We start from the raw sequence: 23222 nt of genomic DNA, 5'->3' as shown, positions 1-23222 counted from the left end.
GGGATTTGATTGTTGTGTTGCAGAAAATACAAATTAAGTCATTTTTTCTATAAATATCAGACAGTTCAAATATCAACACTTATCTTTGAATTTCTATATAAATAGACTAGTCAAACTTGGAATACTAGTAGTATACTACAACTATTTTTCTTCTTATATAAAAGAAATTAGTGAAGTTACACAAATCTGCTTTCTGATCCAGAGCACTGTGTGGTAGCTGCAGAATAGAAATCTATTGGTAGATAGCCATGGCAGTAGGCATGTCCCTGAAAGGCGATGAAGTTGGGCAGTATAACTACAGCAAAAAAATCACACTCTTTGTTGTATTATCATGTATGGTTGCTGCCATGGGTGGCATCCTTTTCGGCTATGATATTGGAATCTCAGGTTCATAACTTACTGGTTACTTTCTTCTATATGCGTCGAGTACACAGATGCATGTTTAATTCCACTCTTACAAGCTACAAATGACAAAATTCTGTAGGCTTGCGCTAATTCCTTCAAACGTGACATTAAAATTGTACTGTTATCACTCTCTGCAAATTTATTTCCATCTGAGGAATATATAGCAGTTTGGTTCATGGAATTAATTTTTTTTCTGAAAAATGTCAAAATTCATTTTCTGAAGTATCTTTCACTTCTTTTTCATACTTATGATATGTTGAAAAAAAGGTTAGCGATACAGAAACAAACTCAATATGTATTTATATATGTCACAGACTTGCCATAATTGTAAATATTGTGAAGGTGGAGTTACGTCAATGGATTCGTTTCTGAAGAAGTTCTTCCCAAAGGTGTACAGGAGAATGAAAGAAGATGCAGAAGTTAGCAACTATTGCAAATTTGAGAGTCAACTTCTGACCTTATTTACATCATCTTTATATGTAGCTGGTCTCATAGCATCCTTTGTAGCTTCAGTCATAACTGATTCCTTCGGTCGTAAGCCAACTATTATTGTTGCTGGAATTGCATTTTTAGCTGGTTCAGGCCTTGGAGGATGGAGTTATAATGTCTACATGCTCATTCTTGGCCGTGTTTTGCTTGGAGTCGGAGTTGGTTTTGCTAATCAGGTAACGATGTCTTCTCTCATTCTACTCCTTATTTATGTTATACCTGATTCCAGTAATATTTGATAAATCCATATGCTAATAAGTAACATTTTGCATCAATCCTCTATGAAAAATCCTCAAATGATTTGTTTTTTGTCATAGAAATAATACGAACTGAAAATTACAGCCAAAACGTATAGATGCTCAGCAAATCTTTTCCTAATGAAACACCAGTAGTATTAATTTATATATTTTTTTTCTTTTATTTCTGCAGTCCGTTCCACTTTATCTCTCAGAAATGGCACCTCCAAGTTTAAGAGGAGCCATAAACATGGGATTTCAGTTTAGTGTAGGTATCGGAGTTTTAATGGCCACCCTTATAAACTACGGAACTCAAAAAATTGAGGCAGGTTGGGGATGGAGAATATCACTAGCAATGGCTGCAGCCCCGGCATCAGTATTAACAGTGGGTGCAATTTTCTTGCCAGAAACACCAAACAGCTTAATTCAGCGTGGAACTGATCATGAAAAGACCAAGAAAATGCTACAAAAAGTACGAGGCACAGACAATGTTCAAGCTGAATTAGATGATCTGATTGAAGCAAGCAACACTTCAAAGACCACCAGAAAACCATTCAAAAACATATTACAGAAAAAATATAGGCCTCAACTAGTCATGGCAATTGCTATTCCTTTTTTCCAACAGGTGACAGGAATCAATGTGATTTCCTTTTATGCCCCAATCTTGTTTCGCACAATTGGCTTAGGTGAAAGTGCATCACTCATGTCTGCAGTTGTGACGGGCTCTGTAGGCATCGTCACAACATTCCTGTCAATGTTGAGCGTTGATAAACTAGGTCGTCGCACATTATTTATGTCCGGGGGGATTATAATGTTTGTGTCACAAATTATGGTAGGAGCAGTACTAGCTGCTAAACTTGGGGATGCAGGTGGAATCAGCAAAGGCTGGTCATACATAGTTCTAATTTTGATATGTATGTATGTAGCTGGTTTTGGTTGGTCATGGGGGCCATTAGGCTGGTTAGTTCCAAGTGAAATATTTCCACTAGAGATAAGATCAGCTGGCCAAAGTATAACAGTTGCAGTAGGATTTTTGTTTACTTTTATAATTGCTCAGACATTTTTAGCCATGCTTTGTCACTTCAAGTCTGGGATATTCTTCTTTTTCGGAGGCTGGGTGCTTGTGATGACACTTTTTGTGCACTTTTTGTTGCCTGAGACGAAAAATGTGCCGATTGAGCAAATGGAGAGAGTGTGGCAAGGACATTGGTTTTGGAAGAATGCAGTGAGAGGAGATGCATCCAATGAAGTCATATGATCTATCAAGCATAAGAATTTTAGTATTGCATAGATAATCTGATACATGATAGCAGAACTTCATGCAATGGGAAATATCATAGTTCATCTTCCCTTGGAATATGAAGTGAAGTGATTGATTTTTAGACAAGATATGAAATGATCACTGTTCTATGAATTTTCATAATATGTCAATGGTTTCTTGAGCCTCAATTTCCAATGTGTGATTTTATTATTAAACCTTCATGATTTTTAAGGTATTTATGGGACTAAAATCAAAATCATATATACTTTAAATTTATCCATTTTTCTTTATGATTTTTCAGTCATAAAGATGGAATATTTACATAATCATATTATTCATTTATCTATTATTTTTTATAAAACTGATGGATATAAAAGCATGACGCACATACTATAAAGAAAAGTGTAGCACAAATTATGACCTTTAAAATTTGTATTTATAAACTGATTAAATCTTGAATCAAGTATAAAATACAATGATTGTAAAGTATTATATAGTTTCTTGATATTTTATTTGAAAATAATAATAAAAATGAATTTGATATTTTTCTCTCTACTAAGAACAACATATTAAAAATTAACTAACCATTTCGAAAAAAATTAAAAAAACTAGTCAAGATGTCGTAAATGAGTCTCAAAAAATCAATTTTAGCCAATATTAATTAATAATAAAGTTAAAAAAAGATTAAATAAAAACAAGAAATCTACTGCATATTGGTTTCTTGGTTATCCGATTTCCCCAAAAGGTGGAAAATTTGAAAGGAGAAAGACCCGAAGAACCGTTATAATCGTTGGAAAATTCCAGATTGATGGGTTATTTAGCCTGGGTGCTTGACCACCAATAACAATATACACCCTACCACTCAACCAATCAGCTTTCTCCTTTGTACTTGGGTGACTTTTCAATTTTATTTTTTAATTTCTTGTTTTATATTTCTTTCATTCCCCCCTGCCTGTTGATCAAAACCAACAGCTCTTTGTATACAAGAAACACAAGGTAAACTCTTAGTGCCCACTTGAGATTTTCTTGAATTTCGTTTAAAAATTTAATCTTTTCGGGTTTTTGGGTTTCAGTGTAGAGTGGGCTTTGAGATTCATGTTAAAGTTTCCAACTTGGAGTGATTATTTATGTGTATGTCTGTTTTTGATGTTTGATTTGATCTGATCATGTATAGATGTATATGTATGTATAGAAATAGAGGTATGTATCCTATGTTGGCCTCTATGAATTCATCCTAGTTAGTCTTATTCGTTGTTTCTGTTTTTGGTTTAGTGTTTATTGATATGGTATCATTTACGAATGAGATAGAGAGAGGAGGGAGAGGGAGGGAGGGGGAGAGAGAGAGAGAGATGGGGAGGGAGAGAGTGAGAGGGGGAGGGAGATAGAGAGTAATTAGGATGTATTAAACCTGTTACCTAATGTAAATGAATGGTATATTGAAATGAGTTCTTGATAGTATAGTTTGTTTAGCTGAATGGAATTAACTGGACTATTCATATCATTTGTGTGTTTTTAATGATTTTTTCTGTTAATGGAATCAGGTTTAGTTTCGTTGCAATGCCTACACCAGTCTCACCTCAGTGGCAGGAGAAGGCTAGTGACTTCTTTTCAACATCAGGTAATTAAAGGATAATTTCTGCCATTTTTAGTAAAAAATGCATATGTATATCTCTATAGTGAGTATGCTTATATTGTTAATTCAGGAGTGAAGCTTAAAGAAGCTGGGCAATCTGCGGGAACATTTGTAGGCGAGGTTGCAAAAGATGCCAAAGGCAATGTTGCAGACGTGGCTGAAAAAGTTGGCTCAATAGTGAAAAGTCGCTGGTCATTTCTTCAACAACCATCTACAAGACATGCTATGCAAGAACGTCTTATCTCTGCTGCTGCCACAACTGGAATGTTGTTTAGAAAGGGTGTTACAGAAACAAAAGAGAAGGTCAATGTTGGAAAGATAAAGGTCGAAGAGGTAATTTAATATTTCTTATTTATTATATGCATTAATAAGCACTGGATAACTCCATTAGGGTTTGTTTTTGGTATCGCAAGCTTACCCCTAAGAGGTTCTGTGATAAATATTAGATTATAATTAAGTGGGTTTCATTTAATCATGGTTTTATTGGTACTTGTTTTTATAGTGATGTGTTGAATGTTGATAATAACCTTTGACGTGTGCCCCAGGTTTCATATAACTATATGTTGTATTATCTTTGGGTTGGGTTTTCAATTTGATCTGTTCCTCACTTTATTATTATTTAATGACCTGCCAATTCTAAAAAAGTATAGTGAACAATTGGGGTTTTTATGGAAAGACTGATCAACATATAGCTGGATAAAATTTCAATTGCTTGTTTTAGATTTACATAGCATGATACTATTTTGCATTAAATGCGATAAGGTAACCCATTAATAGGTCTTCAATGTTGTGGACGTCTACGTGTCGTAAATAGTAATGATGGTATATTACTTTCATGGCATCAAAGTTGGCTATAGCCTCTCATGTACATTGTTACATAGTGTAATTAAGAAATTATTATACCTGGAACTTCATTATTGAAAGAAGAAAAAATGAAAAAGAAAATTATCCTAGGAGTGAAAATCGGGCTTCCTTCACTATTTCCAGACATTGTCTTCGTTTATGTAACAAGCATAATTTGTAATGTCAGAATTGACATATAAGAGTTGGTCATGTATTTCAGGTGGCAAAGATAACTAAACAGAAGAGCAAGGTTCTTTTGACTGATTTTGAGCGTTGGCAGAAGGTATACTGTATATGCTATGTAAAAGTTAATGTTCTTAACATTTGTTTACGTCGTACTTTACAATTCGTAGATCTCTTATATCTGATTTTTTTTTTTTTTTGCAGGGAGTTGCAAGCACAGATGGTAAGAGTCTTAGTTACCTTTGTCAACATTTATCTTATGAGTTGATTTAGGAGTAACCATATATTTTTCTTTTTGGGGAAGCAAACTTTAGTTTCTATAATTATCATTAGTAATAGGTTTTTTAAAACATAAATACAGTTTATATCTACAACAATTTAATAATTGTAGCCGCTCGTCACTATTAGGGTTTTCATGAGAATGGAATTCAGTTTGTGGTTGAGAATTTAGAGAGATGGAAGGGGGTGGGGGCTAGAGTTTGAATGTTGAGCTAATTAAAATAAATGAAAATGATATCAATACCGATTCTGGACATGTGAAGGCTTGGGATCTAAGTTACCAGGACTCGGCTAAAAGTGTCCAACATGGATACGTGTCGAAGTGTCGGACTCAGCAATAATTTGAAAATTTTACATGTTTTTGGCTTAAAATAAGTGTAGGAGTGTCCATACCCATGTCCGAGTGTCGAATGTCCGACACGGATACTCGAGACAAAAGGAAGAGTCCGGGTAACATAGCTTGGGATTGGTGGAATTGCATTAAGAGATTGGAGAAATGAAAATTTGAAATGAGACAAACTAATGAAGTGTGCAGATTATTAAAAAAAATGTTGAACAAAAAGCAAGAGAGCAGAAAAGATATTACCGTCTTTTATTTACTCTCCAGTCTCCATGTATAAATATAAGATGTTAAATCAGGTATTAAGTTCACATCTAAGTAGGGATATTTAAAAAAGTTAAGCAATAAATAACACAAACATAATTCACTGATATTGTAATAGTAATTACTATATTTTACATAGAAACAAGTAGTCGCCATTGTACTCTTTTAAAAAGAACTGATTAATGCTTCGAGTACCAATTATTTGCTGGTTAGTCCTCAGGATCAGACTGGGAGGTAAGATTATAGACCCTGTACCAATTCTTTGTATATATGCTTCTTGCTCTTGTAAGAAAGATTTTAATGCACTTGATAAGGGTAAAAAACTAGTCCATTCAAAACGTAATGCATTAACTCTTTATATATATATTTTCAGTATTTGGAGTTCCAATTGAAATCACTGTGCAAAGGCAAGAGTCAACCAGGCCTATTCCTTACATACTAGTGAAGTGTGCAGATTATCTTGTACTGTCAGGTAATTTGCATGACAAGTAAATGTATGAATGATGGTAGTTTGAATTCTACATATCATGACCAATTTTATTGCTAATTTAGGATTAAACTCTCAAGAATTGTTCAAGTCTGAAGGAAATAGAAAGGTTATACAGCAGTTGGTTTCATTATACAACCAAGGTATGAAGTGCAAGATTCTTAAGATTTCACTAATTATATACTGTAAATAGCATAATTGGTGTTTGTTCTTCATAGATCCCAACGCTTCGCTGCCAGAAGGTACAGACCCTCTTGATGTTGCAACCTTGATCAAGTGTTATTTTGAAAGCCTGCCCGAGCCTTTAACTACCTTTGAACTACATGATGAAATTAAAAGATCACGTTCCAGCATACCTGGGTTGCGAGATGTATTGAAAAGGCTTCCAACAGTTAACTATATGACACTAGAACTTGTTACTGCACTCCTGCTCCGTGTTAGCCAGAATTCACTCCTTACCAAGGCACTCTCTCTCTCTCTCTCTCTCTCTCTCTCTCTCTCCCCCACTCTCTTTCTCTCCCTCCCTCCCTCCCTCTCTCCCTCCCCCCTTCCTTCAACACACACACACACACACACACATATGTGTGTGTGTGTGTGTGTGTCTCCTCTCTCCCAATGGTCTTTACATAAACCAAAATTGCCTTTTAAAGTAAATGCGGTTGAGTCTTGGACTCTTATTATGAATGTTAAAGTGCTTCTTCAAAATTTGTAATAGTTAAGAATTGCTATGGATAGTCAGGCTTATATTAAGGAATTCTTAAATCCATGATGATTAACTTTAGCTGATTCTTACAGATGGATGCTCGGAGTCTTGCCATGGAAATGGCTCCCATTATATTGTGGCAGAAGGGTCAGAGGCCAGAGTTTCATAGACAGTTCTGGAGTCATCCTTCGAGAAATCAACCCAAGAATAATGCGGATCTTTCAAGGGACAATGTTGAAATTGATATGCTTGCAGGTAAACATTCCTGTCTTTAGTCCTATTTTTATTTATATTTATATCTAGACTTCTAATTTTTGTTTTGTTATTTTGTTTAAAATTTTGTTTGTTAGATAATAAGAACTCTCTCAGTAAAAACTTTTTGACAAGCTCATGCCTGAATGAATCTTTAACTTCTCGTTGCAATTGCTATTTTGAAATGTTTACTGCATTTGCTTCAACTTTGGATTATTGAATTTACTTTTTGGCTTAGTGCAACTCAAAGAGCCTCTTAGTGCATTCCTTATAAATAATATAAACAATTGGCAGCTGGTCCTGAACAGGCGAATGTTAGTAGTATACATTCAGCCGAAAAAAAGTGCTGGAATATGCATCCAAAACTTAAGGTTAAGCCGTCCAACGGTTTTTCCTGCCCTGAAATTCGTATGTCAGGGACCGAACCCTAAAAAATTAGGCTCTTTGTGATTTAGAACATTGCCAGGTATTACAACTCCAGCACTCCTTATATATATTCCTTAATAATATTATATAATTTTAAATTCAAATGAAAGAGAGAGAAAAGAAGATTAAGTGGGAGGGAAGTGAATATTTTATTCACAAAAAAAGTATAAGGGATGACTAGGAGCTGTTAAAAATGAGGAAGTGGAGCTTTTAACTTCTTAAGGTTTCACTAAGAGGCTATTGGAGCAAGTTTTGGTGCCAAATTCCTTGTATTTCCACCTTAGGAGCCCATTTAGCTAGTCGCTTAGAGTTGCATATGAAAGTCATGTTTCGTTGGATAAAATAGTCTGCACTTTCGGGATACTACATTATATATATAAGCCATCAGTGTTGTTCTTTAGTAGATTCAATTCAATAACCTAAGATTGTGGCTTCATTTTAGTTGTTCCTGATGCAGAAGAGAATGAAGGAGTTGATGCATCTACACCCATATCTTTGGATGATGGCCTTCCAGCTGATTTTGGTGCGATTGATGTTGTTCAAAGCTTGATAGAACATCACAATGAGATTTTCACTGATGCAAATGAAACTGTCTGGAGGTGAATTTGGCATATAATTCTTCTACATGGGTTCTTAGAATCAGGTTTCATAAACTTGTAGCTTCTTATGATCAATCAATCATATCCTTTGCTTAGGTTCAGGACTCCTAAACTTGTAGTTACATATGAAGGAAAATTATCCAGTCTTACCCTGCTCAATGTGACAGTTGTAAATTTGTCAAGTTATTTTAGGAAAAAGTTCTATATATGTACATGACAGAGTCATGGGGATGTATACTTGTGATAAACATTAGGGATTGGTTTTGCTGTTAAATTCAAGAAGCTCCCGAAATTTTGATGGACCAATATCAGTTGGTGAAGGTTTTATTTCACTTCTAAATACACTTATGGAGTGTGAATGAAATGTAAAATTGGAGATATGTTGATATTTTACTGCAGTCTCTTTAATTGTCGGATTTGGATTTTGACACTAAAGTATTTGAATTTGGATTTAGCTAATCCAAATCCGACCCGTGTTGAGTGTATTAACATTCTTGCTTGTAATCTCGGCACTCTGTTGCAAATCAGTTTGCGAATCCTGGCTATCCATTATTCCAAACCCCCAATTTTTTGGGTGTTAGATCTCAAATGTCACTATTTAGGCTTCTATTGTCACTTTTTGAAAAAAAATACTCAAAATGTCAATTCAAAACGCAACTTCGATTTACAGTATCGAACAAAAACGCAACTTCAAGTCGTGTTCTTAGTTGAAAACGCAACTTCAAGTCGTGTTTTTCTCAGAAAACCAAAACGCAACTTTAGGTTCAGGCCTATTTGTCTCAAAATAGTAACTGTTGGGACATTTTCTCTAATTTTTTCAAACGCACCTCACCAAACCCCACCAAAAACAGCTCTCCTCTGTACTCAAAGTTGTCAACAAATTCATCTGTGTTGATACTTGTGAAACTTGTACACTCCTCCACGTTCGAATATTTTGGGGTATTATTGGTTCGGTATGTTCTTGTAATGGTCTTGTTTGTCTTGCTAATCATCGTGGTAATGTTATTATTTATTGAATCCCATGACTTGGCGATTTATTAACAACTTCCTACTCCCATTCAACAACCAGATAGCGAACAGGTTTTGTTTGGCTTTGGTTTTGATGATATTTCTAATGATTTCAAGATTCTTAGGATTGCTCCTATTCTGCAGGAGCTTGATGATGATATTGTTTGTGCTCTACAAGGCTCAAGCGATGTATTCTGTTAATAATGATTCTTGGAAAGAGATTCAGGTTCCGGAAAGACTTAATATTTGAGTATAATTCGAAACTCATGTGTTAATCTAAAACAAAGTGATGTTCTGTATATTGAAGGCATATTTCTATAAAACAAGAGTAATATCAAAATAACGGTATTGTGAACACAAAATTGTTAGGTCAGGGTCTGCGTTCATTCATTATAGCTCTAGGTCTGTAACAGATACATTTCATATTTTCGAAGCTCTATTTTTCTTCGACATCATCCTGACTTGAAGAATGTCATTTTTTTTGGTTCTCTGTTTGAGGTTCATCTACCACCAAACTGATATCACAGACAATTGTTTTGGTTTTGGCGGGAACAGCCAATTACTACCACAGTTTCGAAATAAAGCAATGCATATGATTTACCAATGTTTTACTGCAACTATCACATTAAAATTCAAGTAACTATTTCCAATGCTCGATTTTTCAACTAGTTTTTAATATTAAAATCATCAAGTGAATAAAAGCCATTGGAGCAGAGCAGCGATGATGATATTCATATGATTGTCACGGCCTTCCTGATTATTGTCAAACTGTCAAAGTGAATAATGCTAGGGTGCTGGAGACGGCCAAAAGCATAAAACACAAACCAAGTAATATAAATTCAAATATTACATTCCTTGCTTGCTTACAAGGGGTATCATAATGAGTAGAGATCAGAGAATAACCTAGGTAACAAAAAGGTTTAGTCATAAAGATGAAAAAACATTTCTGACTATATCTTCTAGATTGACATATACTATTTACAACTTACCAGAAAGTAATACACATGAATCACCCCTAGATCAGCAGCAAAGTGCTACAGGGCAGCTTGTAATGCAACTGTCTAACTAGAAAATTCGATATAATTTATACCTCTGGGCCAGTGGCACATGCAATTCATTTTTCTGTGACCAAGCTATACATTAATAGTGAACAAACCCATGTACAGTTTTTCTTCGCCATCATCCGCGACCTAGAAAATAAACATCCTATATACTCGATCAATGCTGCCAAAGCTGTAATTATTGCCAAAATAAAAAGAATTTTATCATACAAGAGATAGTCAACTTTAAGAAACTAATATATTACTTCTAATAATGTGATGCAATCATCAAATTAATGAACCAACACTGCAGGTTAATAGATTATAAATCACTCAAACTACACTGCAGGTTAATAGATTATAAATCACTCAAACTTATTAATGCATTGCCAAGGATAAAATTCTTTTCACGTGATGCAATTTACAGAGTGTTTACAAGCAGATTTGCATAATCCATGACAATCTCTGTTCAGCACCATGGCTAAGTTATTTTTTATTATCTAAGCTATCACATCGAGGTCAACCTTCATAAGGTACCCAAAATGGTTATTATTTGCGGGGCTTGAAACTGCCCCATGCGTTTTAGCTTGCATTGTCTAGTGTCAATTCAAACAAAACAGTAAATGAGAACCAAAAAAACTGCTAAATTAAAAGGTAGCACAGACCCACACACACACACACATTTAAAGATAAAATGAATTTTCTATTTATATGGGCATAAGCTGAATGGATTACCACCTTGCAACTTATTTAAGGTAGGTGAGATGCTTTCAGATTCAGCATTGTAATGCTCAGTTATTTAGCTTGGTCTCCCAGAACTAATTTTATCTAAATGGTTCCAAATAACTAAAGGCATAATGACATGGTTCTTGTTGCTGTGTAATTTCGTTCATTTATGCCTTTAATGCTGTTGGTAATAGAAGAGTTCTCTGGGATGATTTAAAGCAAATTGATGTTGATTTTATCTCTGATAATACTCCTTGGTGTATTATGGGAGATTTCAATACTTTTCTTGAATCTTCTGAATCAAATATGGGTTTGCCTCGGAGGAATAACTCTATCTCTGAATTTAGAAACTGTATTTGTGATATTGGTGTCTCTGATTTAAGGTTCACTGGTCCAATCTTTACTTGGTGGGATGGGAACACAAGCTCTCCTCTACTTCGAAAACTTGACAGAGCAGTAGTTAACAGTACATGGTTGTCTACATTTGATCTCTCATCTGCAGAAATTTTGCCAAGAGGTATCTCTGATCATTGCCCTGTTGTTGTTGGCCTTGGTGTTCATTGTGAAAGAATTAAAAAACCATTCCAAATTTTTCATTATCTTCTGGAGCATGAAAGATTTTTTGAGGTGGTATCCCATGCTTGGTCTTTTCACTTCTCTGGTCACCCTTGGTTTGTGCTAAAATCTAAACTCAATGCTGTGAAGAATGCTCTAAAGTCATTGAATTCTGAACAGGGCAATCTGCACCATCTAGTTGTCTCCTGCAGAAATGATCTTGCTGATTTTCAGTCCTCTCTTCCCTCAATTCCTGATGCTTCCCAACGAGAAGAGGAAAATAGATTGATTTGTCTGCTCAATGATGCTTTAGCAAAGGAAGAGCAAATTCTAAAGCAAAAGTCCAGAATTAAATGGCTCAATTATGGAGATGGGAATAATTCTTTCTTCTATAACTCTTGCAAAGGGAGATGGAACTCTAATAAAATATGCAAGCTGCAGGATGAGCAAGGGAATCTTTTTACTTCTCACCAGGGCATCTCTAGATTGGCAGTTAATTACTTTGAGAATCTGGTTGGCAGTGAGCATTTAGTCCAGGATTTTCCTTCCTCCTTCGATTTGCCAAAGCTCTCTACTGAACAGGCCTCGGAAATTATGCAACCTTTTTCTGAGATTGATGTTTTTCTTACTCTCCAGTCCATGGGTAAAGGCAAGAGCCCGGGTCCAGACGGTTTTACTCCTGAATTCTACACTAAAGCATGGTCTATTGTTGGTAAGGATGTTAGTAAAGCTATTCTTCATTTTTTTGATACGGGGCACCTTCCGAATGCTATTAATTCTACTGCCATTGCGCTGATTGCCAAGGAGGAGAATGCTAATTCTATGAAGCAGTTTAGACCTATCTCCTGTTGTAATACATTGTATAAATGTATTGCAAAAATGCTTGCTGCCAGGCTTAAACCTATCATGGGGAGTTTAGTTTCTACAAATCAAGGTGCCTTTATCCCGGGTCGTAAAATGGGAGATAATATTATGCTTGCTCAGTTTCTTTGTAGAGACTATCATTTACAGAGTGGAACTCCAAAATTTGCTTGTAAACTTGACATTAAAAAGGCTTTTGATAGTCTTAATTGGTCTTTTTTATGGAAGACTCTTCATCTTATGAATTTCCCTCCTGGTTTTATTTCGTGGTTGAAAGTTTGTATTAGTTCTTGCAAATACTCTGTGAAAATCAATGGTTCACTGGAAGGTTACTTTGATGCCAAATCTGGGCTTAGACAGGGGGACCCTCTTTCCCCCTATCTATTCGTCCTAGCTATGGAAGTTCTTAATGCATGTATGAAACAATCCATTAGTGAAGGAGACTTTCAGTATCACTGGCGCACTGCAAAGCTTCAACTTACTCACCTTGTATTTGCGGATGACCTTTTACTATTTTGTCGCGGAAATCAGGACTCAATTTCTCTACTCCTCAAGGGCATTTCTTTGTTCTCTAGCATCTCAGGTCTGCAGCTTAATTTATCTAAGTGTCACTGCTTCTTTGGCAATGTTGATAACACTGTGAAAGATTTTGCTCTCTCTGCCTCGGGATTTTCTGAAGGTACTCTGCCAATTTTATATTTGGGCATACCTCTTATTTCTGGAAGCTTAAATGCTAGACAATGTGCACCTCTTATTGATAAGCTTTGTAGAAGAATCCACCTCTGGACTTGTAGATTCTTGAGTTTAGCTGGTAGAATTCAACTACTTCGTCATGTTCTCTTCAGCATCCAAGAATTTTGGACTTCAATTATTTTCCTCCCGGTTCTTGTTATCAAGAAAATCCACTCTATCCTCTCCACTTTTCTTTGGAAGGGTACGAGTTCGGGTTCTTGCAACTTTAAAGTGGCTTGGAAGAAATGTTGCTTCCCTAAACATGAAGGTGGCCTTGGTTTCAAACACATCAGGAAATGGAATGACGCTGCAGCTTTATTTCAAATCTGGAGAATCATTAATCAGGCACCATCAATTTGGATTTCCTGGCTTAATGCTTATGAGCTTGATAAAAATCATTTCTGGACGCTAAAAATTCCATCTAAATGCTCTTGGTGCTGGAGACGTATTCTTCGTTTACGGCCTATTGCTCTTCAACACCTTCATTATAAAGTTGGCTCCCAATCCAACTTCTCTCTTTGGCATGATCCTTGGTGTAATGGTGCTCCCTTATTACATCAGTTTGATGCGAGTCTTAGGTCTGCTATGCGATCCCCGTTGCATGCTAAGCTGAGTACAATTATTTGGAATGGCCAGTGGAACCTGAGAGATTGCTACTCCGTCATTCACCTAAGACTTCTCTGCCAGAATATCACTCCTTCAGGCCGTGATGCTATTCTATGGAACAATGATAGTGAGGCTTCAGTATCTTCTGTTTATAAGAGCCTAGTGCAACACAACACCGCTCCTGTTTGGTTGGACTTTATTTGGCACGAGTTTCACATTCCTCGGTATGCAGTTAACGCTTGGCTTGTTTTGCAAAAACGTTTGTTCACTAAGGATCGTATGCTGAGATTCGGTCTTTACACTGATCCAATATGTGTTCTCTGTGCTACTCACCCGGAAACGCATTCTCATCTGTTTTCTCACTGTGCCTACAGCAGAATTGTTCTTAATGCATGCCCCTTCAAAGTGTCCTCGACTTGGGACAACTTTATTAGTGGACGATTTCTTGAACCTGAACCGAATGATTTTGAGAAGCATATTGGTTATTTATTCATCTCGGCTGTCTTTTATGCTATTTGGACTGAGAGAAATAATCGTATTCACCGTGACACCAGATGCAATCCTTCCACTATGATTAGCAAGATCAAGCAGATTGTTCGAGAGAAACTTTATTCATGTGCTGCTTTTAGAGCTAGAATTAAACGGGACCCTTCCTTTGTAGCCATTCTCTACTGATTTAATTTGCTAGCTTGTCTTTTTTAACAATCTGTAGCTTGGTAGTTTAATGCTTGTTCTAGTGCCTGTACTGGTCTTCGTATTATAGTCCCCCCTTTTCATTAAGGGTTGGACCCTATCCTTGTAATCTTTTCAGATTAATTCATTTTTAATATTTAGCAAAAAAAAAGAAACCGGATCAGAATAGAATCAGAGCATGCTGAACAGTGTATAAACCATGCAGCGAGACTTACCACCAAAACAACAGATATAAAGCATAAACAGCTCAACTGCATAGGCATGTATATAAACCTTACATTTAACTCAGCGCCAGTACTGAGCCCATCTATGGATTGTCTCAACCATTTGGGGAAACAATGCACTGACACTTTCATTGATGAGATCTTGAAAAAAATGTATGCATTCCTCATCATCCAAGTCCAATCTGAATTTCTCTTGGAGCTTTAACCAAGAAAAGGCTCAGTCATTTCAACAGGGCACAACATGATATTAAAAGAATATAATGAAGTACTGCAAAGTATTACCTTTAGGATGCCTTTTTCAGGATCAGATGCTATGTCAGGGATGTTGGATCCGGCCATCAGATAAAACAAATTCAATATTAAGTTGCTAGATTTCCGAAGAATGTTGTATGCCTCACAGCAATAAGATTTAAATCTGGTATAGTACTGGCTGTAGAAGACAGAACCAGGAAACACAGACAAATATAAGTTGCATATGATGATCAGATAGATACGAGAACCATGTACAGCGCTAGCAAGCATTCCATGCATACTAGAAACAACGTACCTTTCTGCTCCACCCATAGCCTCAACCATTTCTTTACAAAGCTTCATAGGTGGCGGAAAGGGTTTTGGATCTCGACCTAAAATAAAACCAAAATCAACATGGAACAGGCGGCCGTCATCTCGTAGTAGAAGATTATCAAGGTGCCTATAAACCGCAAGGACGTATACAACAATTAGTCAAGTATGCCCTATTTATGCAGCTTAGAGTTTGATATCTTTAAGAAGTTATACATTCATTATCATTATTATATTTGCTCATATTGTTTTACCTATCCCCAATGCCCAGTATATATGTAATAACTGAGTAGCCAGCACAGCTTTTTATAAATGTTTCCAAACATGTGGCTGTGATCCCAAATGGTCCTTCCTCATCTGGATGGAACTTCTGCAGGTAACTTATAATACTACGGTGTTCTGAGAGAATCTGGAAAATAATAGAGGAAATGACAATGTATTAAACACAGCAATAAGATACACAATGTGCTATAAATTTTTTTAGCTAAAATTGTTAGTTCCTTCGTCAAACATTGAGAAAACAGTGGCATTCAGGTAGACAACACTTCGTTTACCTCTTTTCCTTGTGTTATGTTGTTCGTTATTTACATTGGACTTGTAACAAACCAAATACGACCTTATGTCAACTCAACACACCAACCATATCAGTAGCTAGCCACATGATATATTCTCTTAAGAAAATTACAATAAAATCATCAAATATCATCTCAAGTAAACTATACTATACAAAAGGTAAATTTAAAGGACATAAATATAGTAAGAATACTTAGCACAATGTACCATTAACTTCTTTAGAACCATGACTTGTGCTAAAAACTTCTTTTTTAAAAAAGTAAAAAAAACACCTGTGCCAAAGACTTGGATGGTATGAATTCCAGCATGCCCTCATCATGTCCAGTAGCCAATACTCTGTATGGCGTCAAATGTAGATCAAGATTCTCCAACTTAAGGAGTCTATCCATAAGTGACACCATCTGAATCACCTGCAAAGACCAAGTATCATTGTAAACAGGCTCTCCATTACAAGAAATATATTAAGGATATACCAGCTGGTCTTGCCGAAGGTCATCTCCTTTCTTAAAAATGATTTTGCAGCTTCCACAATCTGTTGTTCTAAAAGCTAGACGCAAAGGATGCAGTGCACTTTTAAATATTGATGATTCTGAGGGAATGATTCCTGCAATTAGAATGCTGGGAGCGAGAGGTGACCGAATCGGCTGGCAATAGTTAAGTATATTAATATAGAATCTCAATGGAATCTAGTGATAACAGTAGATACATGCAATGTAAGCTGACTCAGGCATCATTTGAAGAGTTAATGGAAGTACCTCCTCAAAATACGTAAGCTCACTCAAGAGGCCAGATAAAAGATGTCTAAGCTTTTCAATCTTCTTCTGAGTTCCACCTCGAACATTTCTTACATCTCTCATAATAGAACACAACTGCGCTGTCAATTCTGTTTGACGCACCAAACTCTGCCACAACTTGTATCCATCTTCATCTTCATTTCCTCCCAACTGTTTGCAAGGCATTAGTAATCACTCAAAGTTGAGGATGAAATTACACTACAGATACATATTATTGGCCGAAGTAATTATTTTCCTCAATAATTATAATTAACTAGCTATAATGCTATATATACATAGACTAGTCACTGCTGCTTTTCCATATCCATCTGAGATGCCCACTAATTTGAGGAGCAATGCCTATGAGAATAGAGTAGATATACAACATGCATAGGTTACTATAGAAAGTTACTTTTCAGTTTTCACCTTAAAGTTACTTTTATACTTATAAATAAAACACATTTTTGGTCTTATATATTACTATCTGTTCGGATAACTTTATTAGTAGTAATGTAACTTAAATATATAAAAAACAATAAAATATCAATAAAGTACTAGAAGTTACCTTTGGAAGAAATCACATTCATTTCTATGAAGTCAAGTTACAAATCACAATAAGTAAATGAAATAAGTATAAATTTACTGCTCTCAATATTTAACTTGTAATTCACAAGTAAATGATATTCACTTCTTATGAATCAGTCCGATAATAATCTTATAAACAATTAGAACTCAAAGATTACTTGTAAGAACAGAAAAACGGGCACAAAGTCTATTTTAATATTCATGTATACCCCTTTAAAAAAAACGGTAACTTTACATTATCATCTTAATATCAGATGTGCATGTCATAGTGATGAAATCACATATAGAGGTATCACTAAACTGAACAGAATTTAAATAAAGAGTCACCTTCATCATATTCTCTTCCAATATTTCATAGGTGCAATAGAAACGTTTCGCATATGTAGGATCATGAAGTTCCACTGCAACATACCAACGGAGAAAGCTGGCCAATTCAATATTGCGCAAGGCTGCAAGAAGTTGCAGATATATCAATCATAACCATGATGCTATTGAAAAATACAATTTGGAAGTCACCAGCAGACGAGAAGAAGCCTACATCGTTGAACAAGGAAATGAGAAAGGCGAGATTTATCAGAGCGCTCAAACCTAAGAGCTTGTACCAACTGAAGTAAGTAACAATGTAGCTCTTCATCATCAGCTCTTTCAAGAACTCTAACAGCATATGCACGGACCTGTATTGCACATATTTCTATTACACGTAATTTCTGTAAAACCTTAATATATCAGTAGCTGACACCAAATTCATATTTGTATTAATTATGACATCACAAGTAAATTATAAATTATTCTTGCAACATACATGCAAGGAGTGTACAGGTGAAACACTCACCTCTTCACTCTCAAATACAGGAGATAGAAGCTCCAATGCATCACAGACATCAATCATTTCCCACCTACCCATCAGATCTATTGCCTGCTTCGCTTCCTGCAAAACATAGTCGACTTGATAAATTACAGTGTATAAAAGCCTATATTCACAGTATAAGAAGACTAAACCAGCTGCTAATTAGCGAGTAGTAAATATGATCTACAATATAGAAACATGTTGATAAGATAGGATCGTTTACATCAACAAATTAAACGAAATACACAGACTAAAAATCATTTACCGATCATTAAGTTCACACTATATATACTGTAAAATTAATAAATAATACAAATTAAACATCAGTAACTTGTTAAAACCTGAACATCACTCCATTCAACGCATCGAAGAAACTTTGTGAGAGCTCTTTTTTCCGACATTAGCGAAAAGCGAAATTTCCACAAAAGATGCCTTTCATCTCCATTCAAAGTTCGTGTGGGTGGGTATTTCACTATTCTCTGTATTGACCTAAAATCCAAGAAGTTAAGGATTATTAGTTAGATAAGTAATTAAGCATTGCTACCTGTAAACAGCATATACATTTGCAAATGAAAAAAAAACAAAAATAAAATTTTTACTTAAAACAAAATGAAAAGGCTGAATAAGGTTGTTTTGACTCTAAGGTATACTAATTACCCATATTTGCAAGGCTGAGGATAGAGTTTATTTTGACTGAGGTAGACTAATTAGCCATTTGCACAAAATTTACTCCAACCTTTAGGTTTCAATGCACAATATGACTACTAACAGGCCCGTGCTGTCACAAAGGTACCCGGAGGTAGGTCCAAATAAAATTTTTGTGCCAAAAATAAGAATTGAACTTTTGACAAGGAAGGCACAAGTTAAGATCAAAACCTATTTTGGGTTTTATATTGTAGGAATGTTGATTATTATATAAATCTTTAGTTAAGGCTTTCAATTAACTTAGATAGGGCTCATCCTATCAACCATGTCCACAGTAGAAAAAAAGATGTAGCAACAACTTCCTCATATAACTTTATAAGGGGATTTATAACACGCTTCCTCTGAAATAATTGGATCAAGGAGCATGTAAAAAAGTATAAGGTAGTTCACCAGCTCTCAACCCAGTGGAAAAGCTGTAGTGTAATGCTACCACGACCACGAAGGATGAGGATTTGCTCAAGTGCAGTTTTCCAGATATTATTAATCCACCCTGAGGACTTTGTGTTTCATGAAGTGTAGAAGGATGCCAGGAAGGCCTCGAATGCTTAAATGATATGGATATTACTATTAGCATTAGTTGTTGTAATAACAGTGGCACTTGAGGGAAAAGTTACCTACAGTTAACTAGGCCTTCCATTAATGCAGGACATTTACAGAAAGGTTCCAAGTGGGTTATCGTTATTATTGGCTTTGGGGACCCATAATAAAGTTCTAGAATAAGTTCATATATTTATCTTTCAATTAGGCATAGAAAAATTAACTTCTGAAAAACGATTTCAGTTGGGAACATTTGTTAGCTTTATTACAAAAGGACTTCACTTTTGTACTTCAGGCAGCTTATCAGTACTTTCAAATAAGATACCAAAGTATGATCAGTAGGCCCAAAGCATGCAAACATAAAAAACAAGCAGTCATAATGGAAAAGCCATATTGAACCTAAATCTACTCGTACCTTCTTTCAGTAGAGCTTGGTTTGAGATCCCTATCAATGATGCCACGAGTCAAACTCCTAGCAAGCTTTAGTTGTTTATGTTCAGAGGGATTAATCCTTCCCACTTCTGGATCCCAAACTGTAACCAGTTCATTAGTTGACGCTAAAGGAGAGGGTATTAAGAAATTTGCTCCTGATTCCTAGATATCAAACCGAGCTACACCATGTCAATTGTCACAATATAGGGCAATTATATACAGCAATGATGTACAGCAAACTATAAAAGCCGACCTCTGTTCCGAGCATATATATACATAATCTCTTGGCAACAGGACAGTATGTTTACCTGAAAAACAACTCGATGTTCAAAGCTGCTAAAATCAACAACTACGTAAAGATGGGAACTCCCATTTTTACTGTTTTCACGTTCCTTAATTTTGTCCATAGCTTTGAATGCGAGGCGGTCCAGCCAATCAACTCGTTGAATCTGTCCTCTTTCATACTTATTCACAAGCTTTTCCAAACGCTCCACCTCCCCACGCTCCTCCTTGGGAACCTTCAGAAGGTTCAAATAAGCAAAAAGATTATATATAATATAACAGAACTTATTACAACAGAACAAGTATAGTTTATATAAAACCGCTAATGAAGTCCTAATCGCAAACCTTTCCGGGAGTAGTGGTTTGAATAGATCCATCTGCCTCTTTTCCTTGCCAAAGCCTAAGCTTGTGTCTCCCTGTTTTGAGCTGTTTTTTCATGTTAAAAAGATGAATCGTAGCTCCACCAATCAAACCCTCATTTTTCTCACACGAAACGTCCCAAACCTGCAATATCAAGAAAAAGGCATTGTACTTCAAACACAAGTTCCTATTAAAGAAAGTTAAAGGATACCATTATCGTCTTTACCAAGCCCCCGTTTGTATCGGCTTAATTTGCTTACTGTCGAACTGCCTAGAGAGATACTTACAATAATAAACGGTTATATGACCAAAAAGGGAGGAAATAGACGCAGGGGGAGGGGGCACCAATAGATGGTCAGACTGGTTGCTGAAAAGAATCCAAGCACTGAAATTGATGTATCTGCTTCTCTAAAAAGTTCTTAACCTAGCTTTTAACGGAGGTTACGAGCTATATGCTTTTCAAGATTCTGTTTAAGCAGTTAGTTTTGGTGGCTTATGATGGATGCACAAAATCCACTACTACTTTATTCCTGGGAAACAAGTGAACAATAAAGTATAATAGCCAGTAAACTACTATAACCAGAAATATTACTTTAGTAATTCACAAGATGCTCGCCCCAATTAGAGGTAGTAGAAAAGTATAATAAGATAATCTTGTCGAATTTTTAGAGCTTGGCTTGAGGACAAAGTGCTGTCCATTTATGTACTATCACTTGATATAATTCTCAAAATGATGCTTGTGCAGGTGAACTAATCATGCAAAACGGACATATAATAACCAAAGAGCCTCAATCTACCCAAATAATACACATACTATTCTAGGAAGTACATACTGTTAATGTAAGTTGTGAGTTGGCCGTCAAGTCCCGGTATTTTGTACTCAAAGTGATGAGTTCATTCCAGCAATATGATGGCCCTGGGGACTCTAACCTGGTATTTAGTCATTGTTAATAGATATTAAAACCCAATATGGCACAACAAGGTGGTGTAAACTACATAGACCAGGGTATTTGTTAGGCATGGCACAGAAGTAGACATTAAAGAGAAAACCAATAAATGCAAAACAACATAATATAGATAATGAAATAGTATACATTTTAAACAGAGACATGAATAAGGTCATGCTGACAAACCTTGTTCTCATCGGAAGCCCAAAAGGAGCACCATCGATGTATAACGCACACTCAACATAGACCTCCCCTTTCCTATCCTCTACCGTACCATTCTCATTGGCTATATAAACAAAAATATTCATCAAAAACAAAGAAAAACCTACCGTAAACTTCATACAAAGCTAAAACTATAATCCCAACTCGCAAAGGTAAGTACGCATGACAAAATTATTCATTCCAACAATAGCTCTCAAACTATTCAATTTTTTAATCATTTCTAACAGTTACAGTAAACATGTAGAAATAAATACTCTATCCGCAGCTTTCGAATTATGAGCTATCTAATAAACAAACAAATTAGAACTTAAGTATATATAACTATCCATCTTACGGAGAATATAATAACTCTAGATCATACAACTAAATGTCAAACAAATTCTAGGCCTCGATTGCTTCCATTCCGAGCCAACTATACTAGTAAACAAATAATCTTTCATGTCCACCTATCAACTAGTTACGAAGAACATAACAACTGAATCAATGATACAACTATACAACAAACGAATTTAAGACTTGATTTTCACTGTGAGCTAATCGTAGAAGTAAACATTAGATATTAGTAGCGAGAAATCAACTAATACGAAGAATACAAAAAAGTGGATAAATAATACAACTATTGTGAAATAAAAGGACAAAATTGAAGAATTGGACGATCAAATTAGGTTAAGAGCGAACCTGAATTAGGGGAAGATTTAGAAGAAAACTTGCCTTCTAATTTATCGATTCGAAAAGTAACGGGGAGATTGATGTCGCACGATAAGAAGAATCGGAACTCGTTCCCACTCATTTTGTAACTAAGTTATGTATACATACACACATGTATCTATAGGTTTGTATGTAGATCAAGTGTGATTTTTGTACTAAGAGTTTACGCAGATGTTAATATGTGATCACTGAAGAAGAAGATTAAAAGCTGCACTTAAATAAACACACAAATATGCTATTTGTGCAGTTTATTATCATCTCTGAGTCTCTCTGGCTGCTTGTCAAAACTTGCAAAATTGCTTTTGCTTGGGATAAAAAAACTCTAATTGTATTTTTATATTTAATTCATCAATAATTTTGACTAATTACTTAATAATATTAATTACTCATCAAAATTTATATATTATTAATAATTTACTGGATGATGTTGTCGTGCGTGTAACAAGAAATTTTCTTGTTAAAAAGTATTTGGTCATACGTTTTTCTATATTGGTCTCAATTATCATATATTTTTCATTTCATCATATTATAACATATTTATTTTAAATATTATACTGAACAATCTCGATTTATCGTTAAGTGTTGCGTTCAAGAGAGAACGCTTAAAATAAAATCATAAAACCACTAAAATTTTATATTTTTCATAGTTTTTTAGGATCTAAATCTAAATACACGTATTTTTGCATCGTTGTCTTCAAAATTAATTTAAAAATATAATTTTTTTCATGTGTAGTTGTGTTGCAGAACCCTAACTAATATTAGAATCTCTTTCTAACAATTATCTCTAGAACATAACCCTTATTGTCAATTTATATTTCTTAAATTTATTAAATTAAATTGGCAAC

The 23222-nt window shown here is 35.3% G+C and overlaps 3 protein-coding genes across 11 annotated transcripts; 2 read left to right on the top strand and 1 right to left on the bottom strand.

Moving 5' to 3' along the window:
• Positions 1 to 130: 130 nt before the first annotated feature.
• LOC108219716 (hexose carrier protein HEX6) lies at positions 131 to 2555 on the top strand. 2 transcript variants are annotated; one of them, XM_017393219.2, is made up of 3 exons: positions 131 to 387; positions 748 to 1070; positions 1324 to 2555. In XM_017393219.2, the coding sequence occupies exons 1-3, from the start codon at positions 249 to 251 to the stop codon at positions 2386 to 2388; spliced, it is 1527 nt and encodes a 508-aa protein (XP_017248708.1). In that variant the 5' UTR covers positions 131 to 248; the 3' UTR covers positions 2389 to 2555. The 2 variants fall into 2 exon arrangements, with proteins under 2 accessions (XP_017248708.1, XP_017248709.1); XM_017393220.2 differs by having other exon boundaries at positions 720 to 1070.
• Positions 2556 to 3249: 694 nt separating this feature from the next.
• Positions 3250 to 8706, top strand: LOC108219941 (uncharacterized Rho GTPase-activating protein At5g61530). 5 transcript variants are annotated; one of them, XM_017393541.2, is made up of 10 exons: positions 3250 to 3387; positions 3933 to 4009; positions 4095 to 4357; positions 5088 to 5150; positions 5255 to 5273; positions 6307 to 6405; positions 6486 to 6563; positions 6639 to 6883; positions 7216 to 7378; positions 8244 to 8606. In XM_017393541.2, the coding sequence occupies exons 2-10, from the start codon at positions 3949 to 3951 to the stop codon at positions 8402 to 8404; spliced, it is 1152 nt and encodes a 383-aa protein (XP_017249030.1). In that variant the 5' UTR covers positions 3250 to 3387; positions 3933 to 3948; the 3' UTR covers positions 8405 to 8606. The 5 variants fall into 5 exon arrangements, with proteins under 5 accessions (XP_017249030.1, XP_017249031.1, XP_017249032.1 ...); XM_017393542.2 differs by having other exon boundaries at positions 3258 to 3387; positions 8259 to 8706; XM_017393543.2 differs by having other exon boundaries at positions 3258 to 3387; positions 8262 to 8606.
• A 1531-nt stretch (positions 8707 to 10237) lies between these two features.
• Positions 10238 to 22604, bottom strand: LOC108223227 (phosphatidylinositol 3-kinase, root isoform). 4 transcript variants are annotated; one of them, XM_017397369.2, is made up of 18 exons: positions 22381 to 22604; positions 21634 to 21733; positions 21334 to 21430; positions 20486 to 20644; positions 20167 to 20376; positions 19842 to 20020; positions 18526 to 18673; positions 18170 to 18265; positions 17876 to 18011; positions 17665 to 17786; positions 16735 to 16923; positions 16453 to 16623; positions 16252 to 16389; positions 15661 to 15815; positions 15393 to 15536; positions 15128 to 15275; positions 14900 to 15044; positions 10238 to 10641 (listed from the first exon to the last, which is right to left on the bottom strand). In XM_017397369.2, the coding sequence occupies exons 1-17, from the start codon at positions 22457 to 22459 to the stop codon at positions 14907 to 14909; spliced, it is 2409 nt and encodes an 802-aa protein (XP_017252858.1). In that variant the 5' UTR covers positions 22460 to 22604; the 3' UTR covers positions 10238 to 10641; positions 14900 to 14906. The 4 variants fall into 4 exon arrangements, with proteins under 4 accessions (XP_017252858.1, XP_017252856.1, XP_017252857.1 ...); XM_017397367.2 differs by having other exon boundaries at positions 10540 to 10641; positions 22348 to 22604; XM_017397368.2 differs by having other exon boundaries at positions 10540 to 10598; positions 22348 to 22604.
• Positions 22605 to 23222: the final 618 nt, after the last annotated feature.

The sequence above is a fragment of the Daucus carota genome, chromosome 5 (assembly GCF_001625215.2).
Source record: "Daucus carota subsp. sativus chromosome 5, DH1 v3.0, whole genome shotgun sequence".
NCBI lineage: Eukaryota > Viridiplantae > Streptophyta > Magnoliopsida > Apiales > Apiaceae > Daucus > Daucus carota.
Note: the sequence above shows the minus strand (reverse complement) of the source record. Positions and strands in the feature narration are given on the sequence as shown.

Excerpts from the sequence above, each read along its gene's own strand:
- LOC108223227 (XM_017397367.2), bottom strand. The coding sequence starts at position 22,459 with ATGAGTGGGAACGAGTTCCGATTCTTCTTATCGTGCGACATCAATCTC. Across the intron at positions 20,021-20,166 it reads AACATCGAGTTGTTTTTCAG|GAATCAGGAGCAAATTTCTT; the intron begins GTAAACATACTG and ends TTTGATATCTAG. Across the intron at positions 15,537-15,660 it reads ATACTGGGCATTGGGGATAG|GCACCTTGATAATCTTCTAC; the intron begins GTAAAACAATAT and ends TGCGGTTTATAG.
- LOC108219941 (XM_017393541.2), top strand. The coding sequence starts at position 3,949 with ATGCCTACACCAGTCTCACCTCAGTGGCAGGAGAAGGCTAGTGACTTC. Across the intron at positions 4,010-4,094 it reads TGACTTCTTTTCAACATCAG|GAGTGAAGCTTAAAGAAGCT; the intron begins GTAATTAAAGGA and ends TTGTTAATTCAG. Across the intron at positions 6,884-7,215 it reads AGAATTCACTCCTTACCAAG|ATGGATGCTCGGAGTCTTGC; the intron begins GCACTCTCTCTC and ends TGATTCTTACAG.
- LOC108219716 (XM_017393219.2), top strand. The coding sequence starts at position 249 with ATGGCAGTAGGCATGTCCCTGAAAGGCGATGAAGTTGGGCAGTATAAC. Across the intron at positions 388-747 it reads CTATGATATTGGAATCTCAG|GTGGAGTTACGTCAATGGAT; the intron begins GTTCATAACTTA and ends AATATTGTGAAG. Across the intron at positions 1,071-1,323 it reads GAGTTGGTTTTGCTAATCAG|TCCGTTCCACTTTATCTCTC; the intron begins GTAACGATGTCT and ends TTATTTCTGCAG.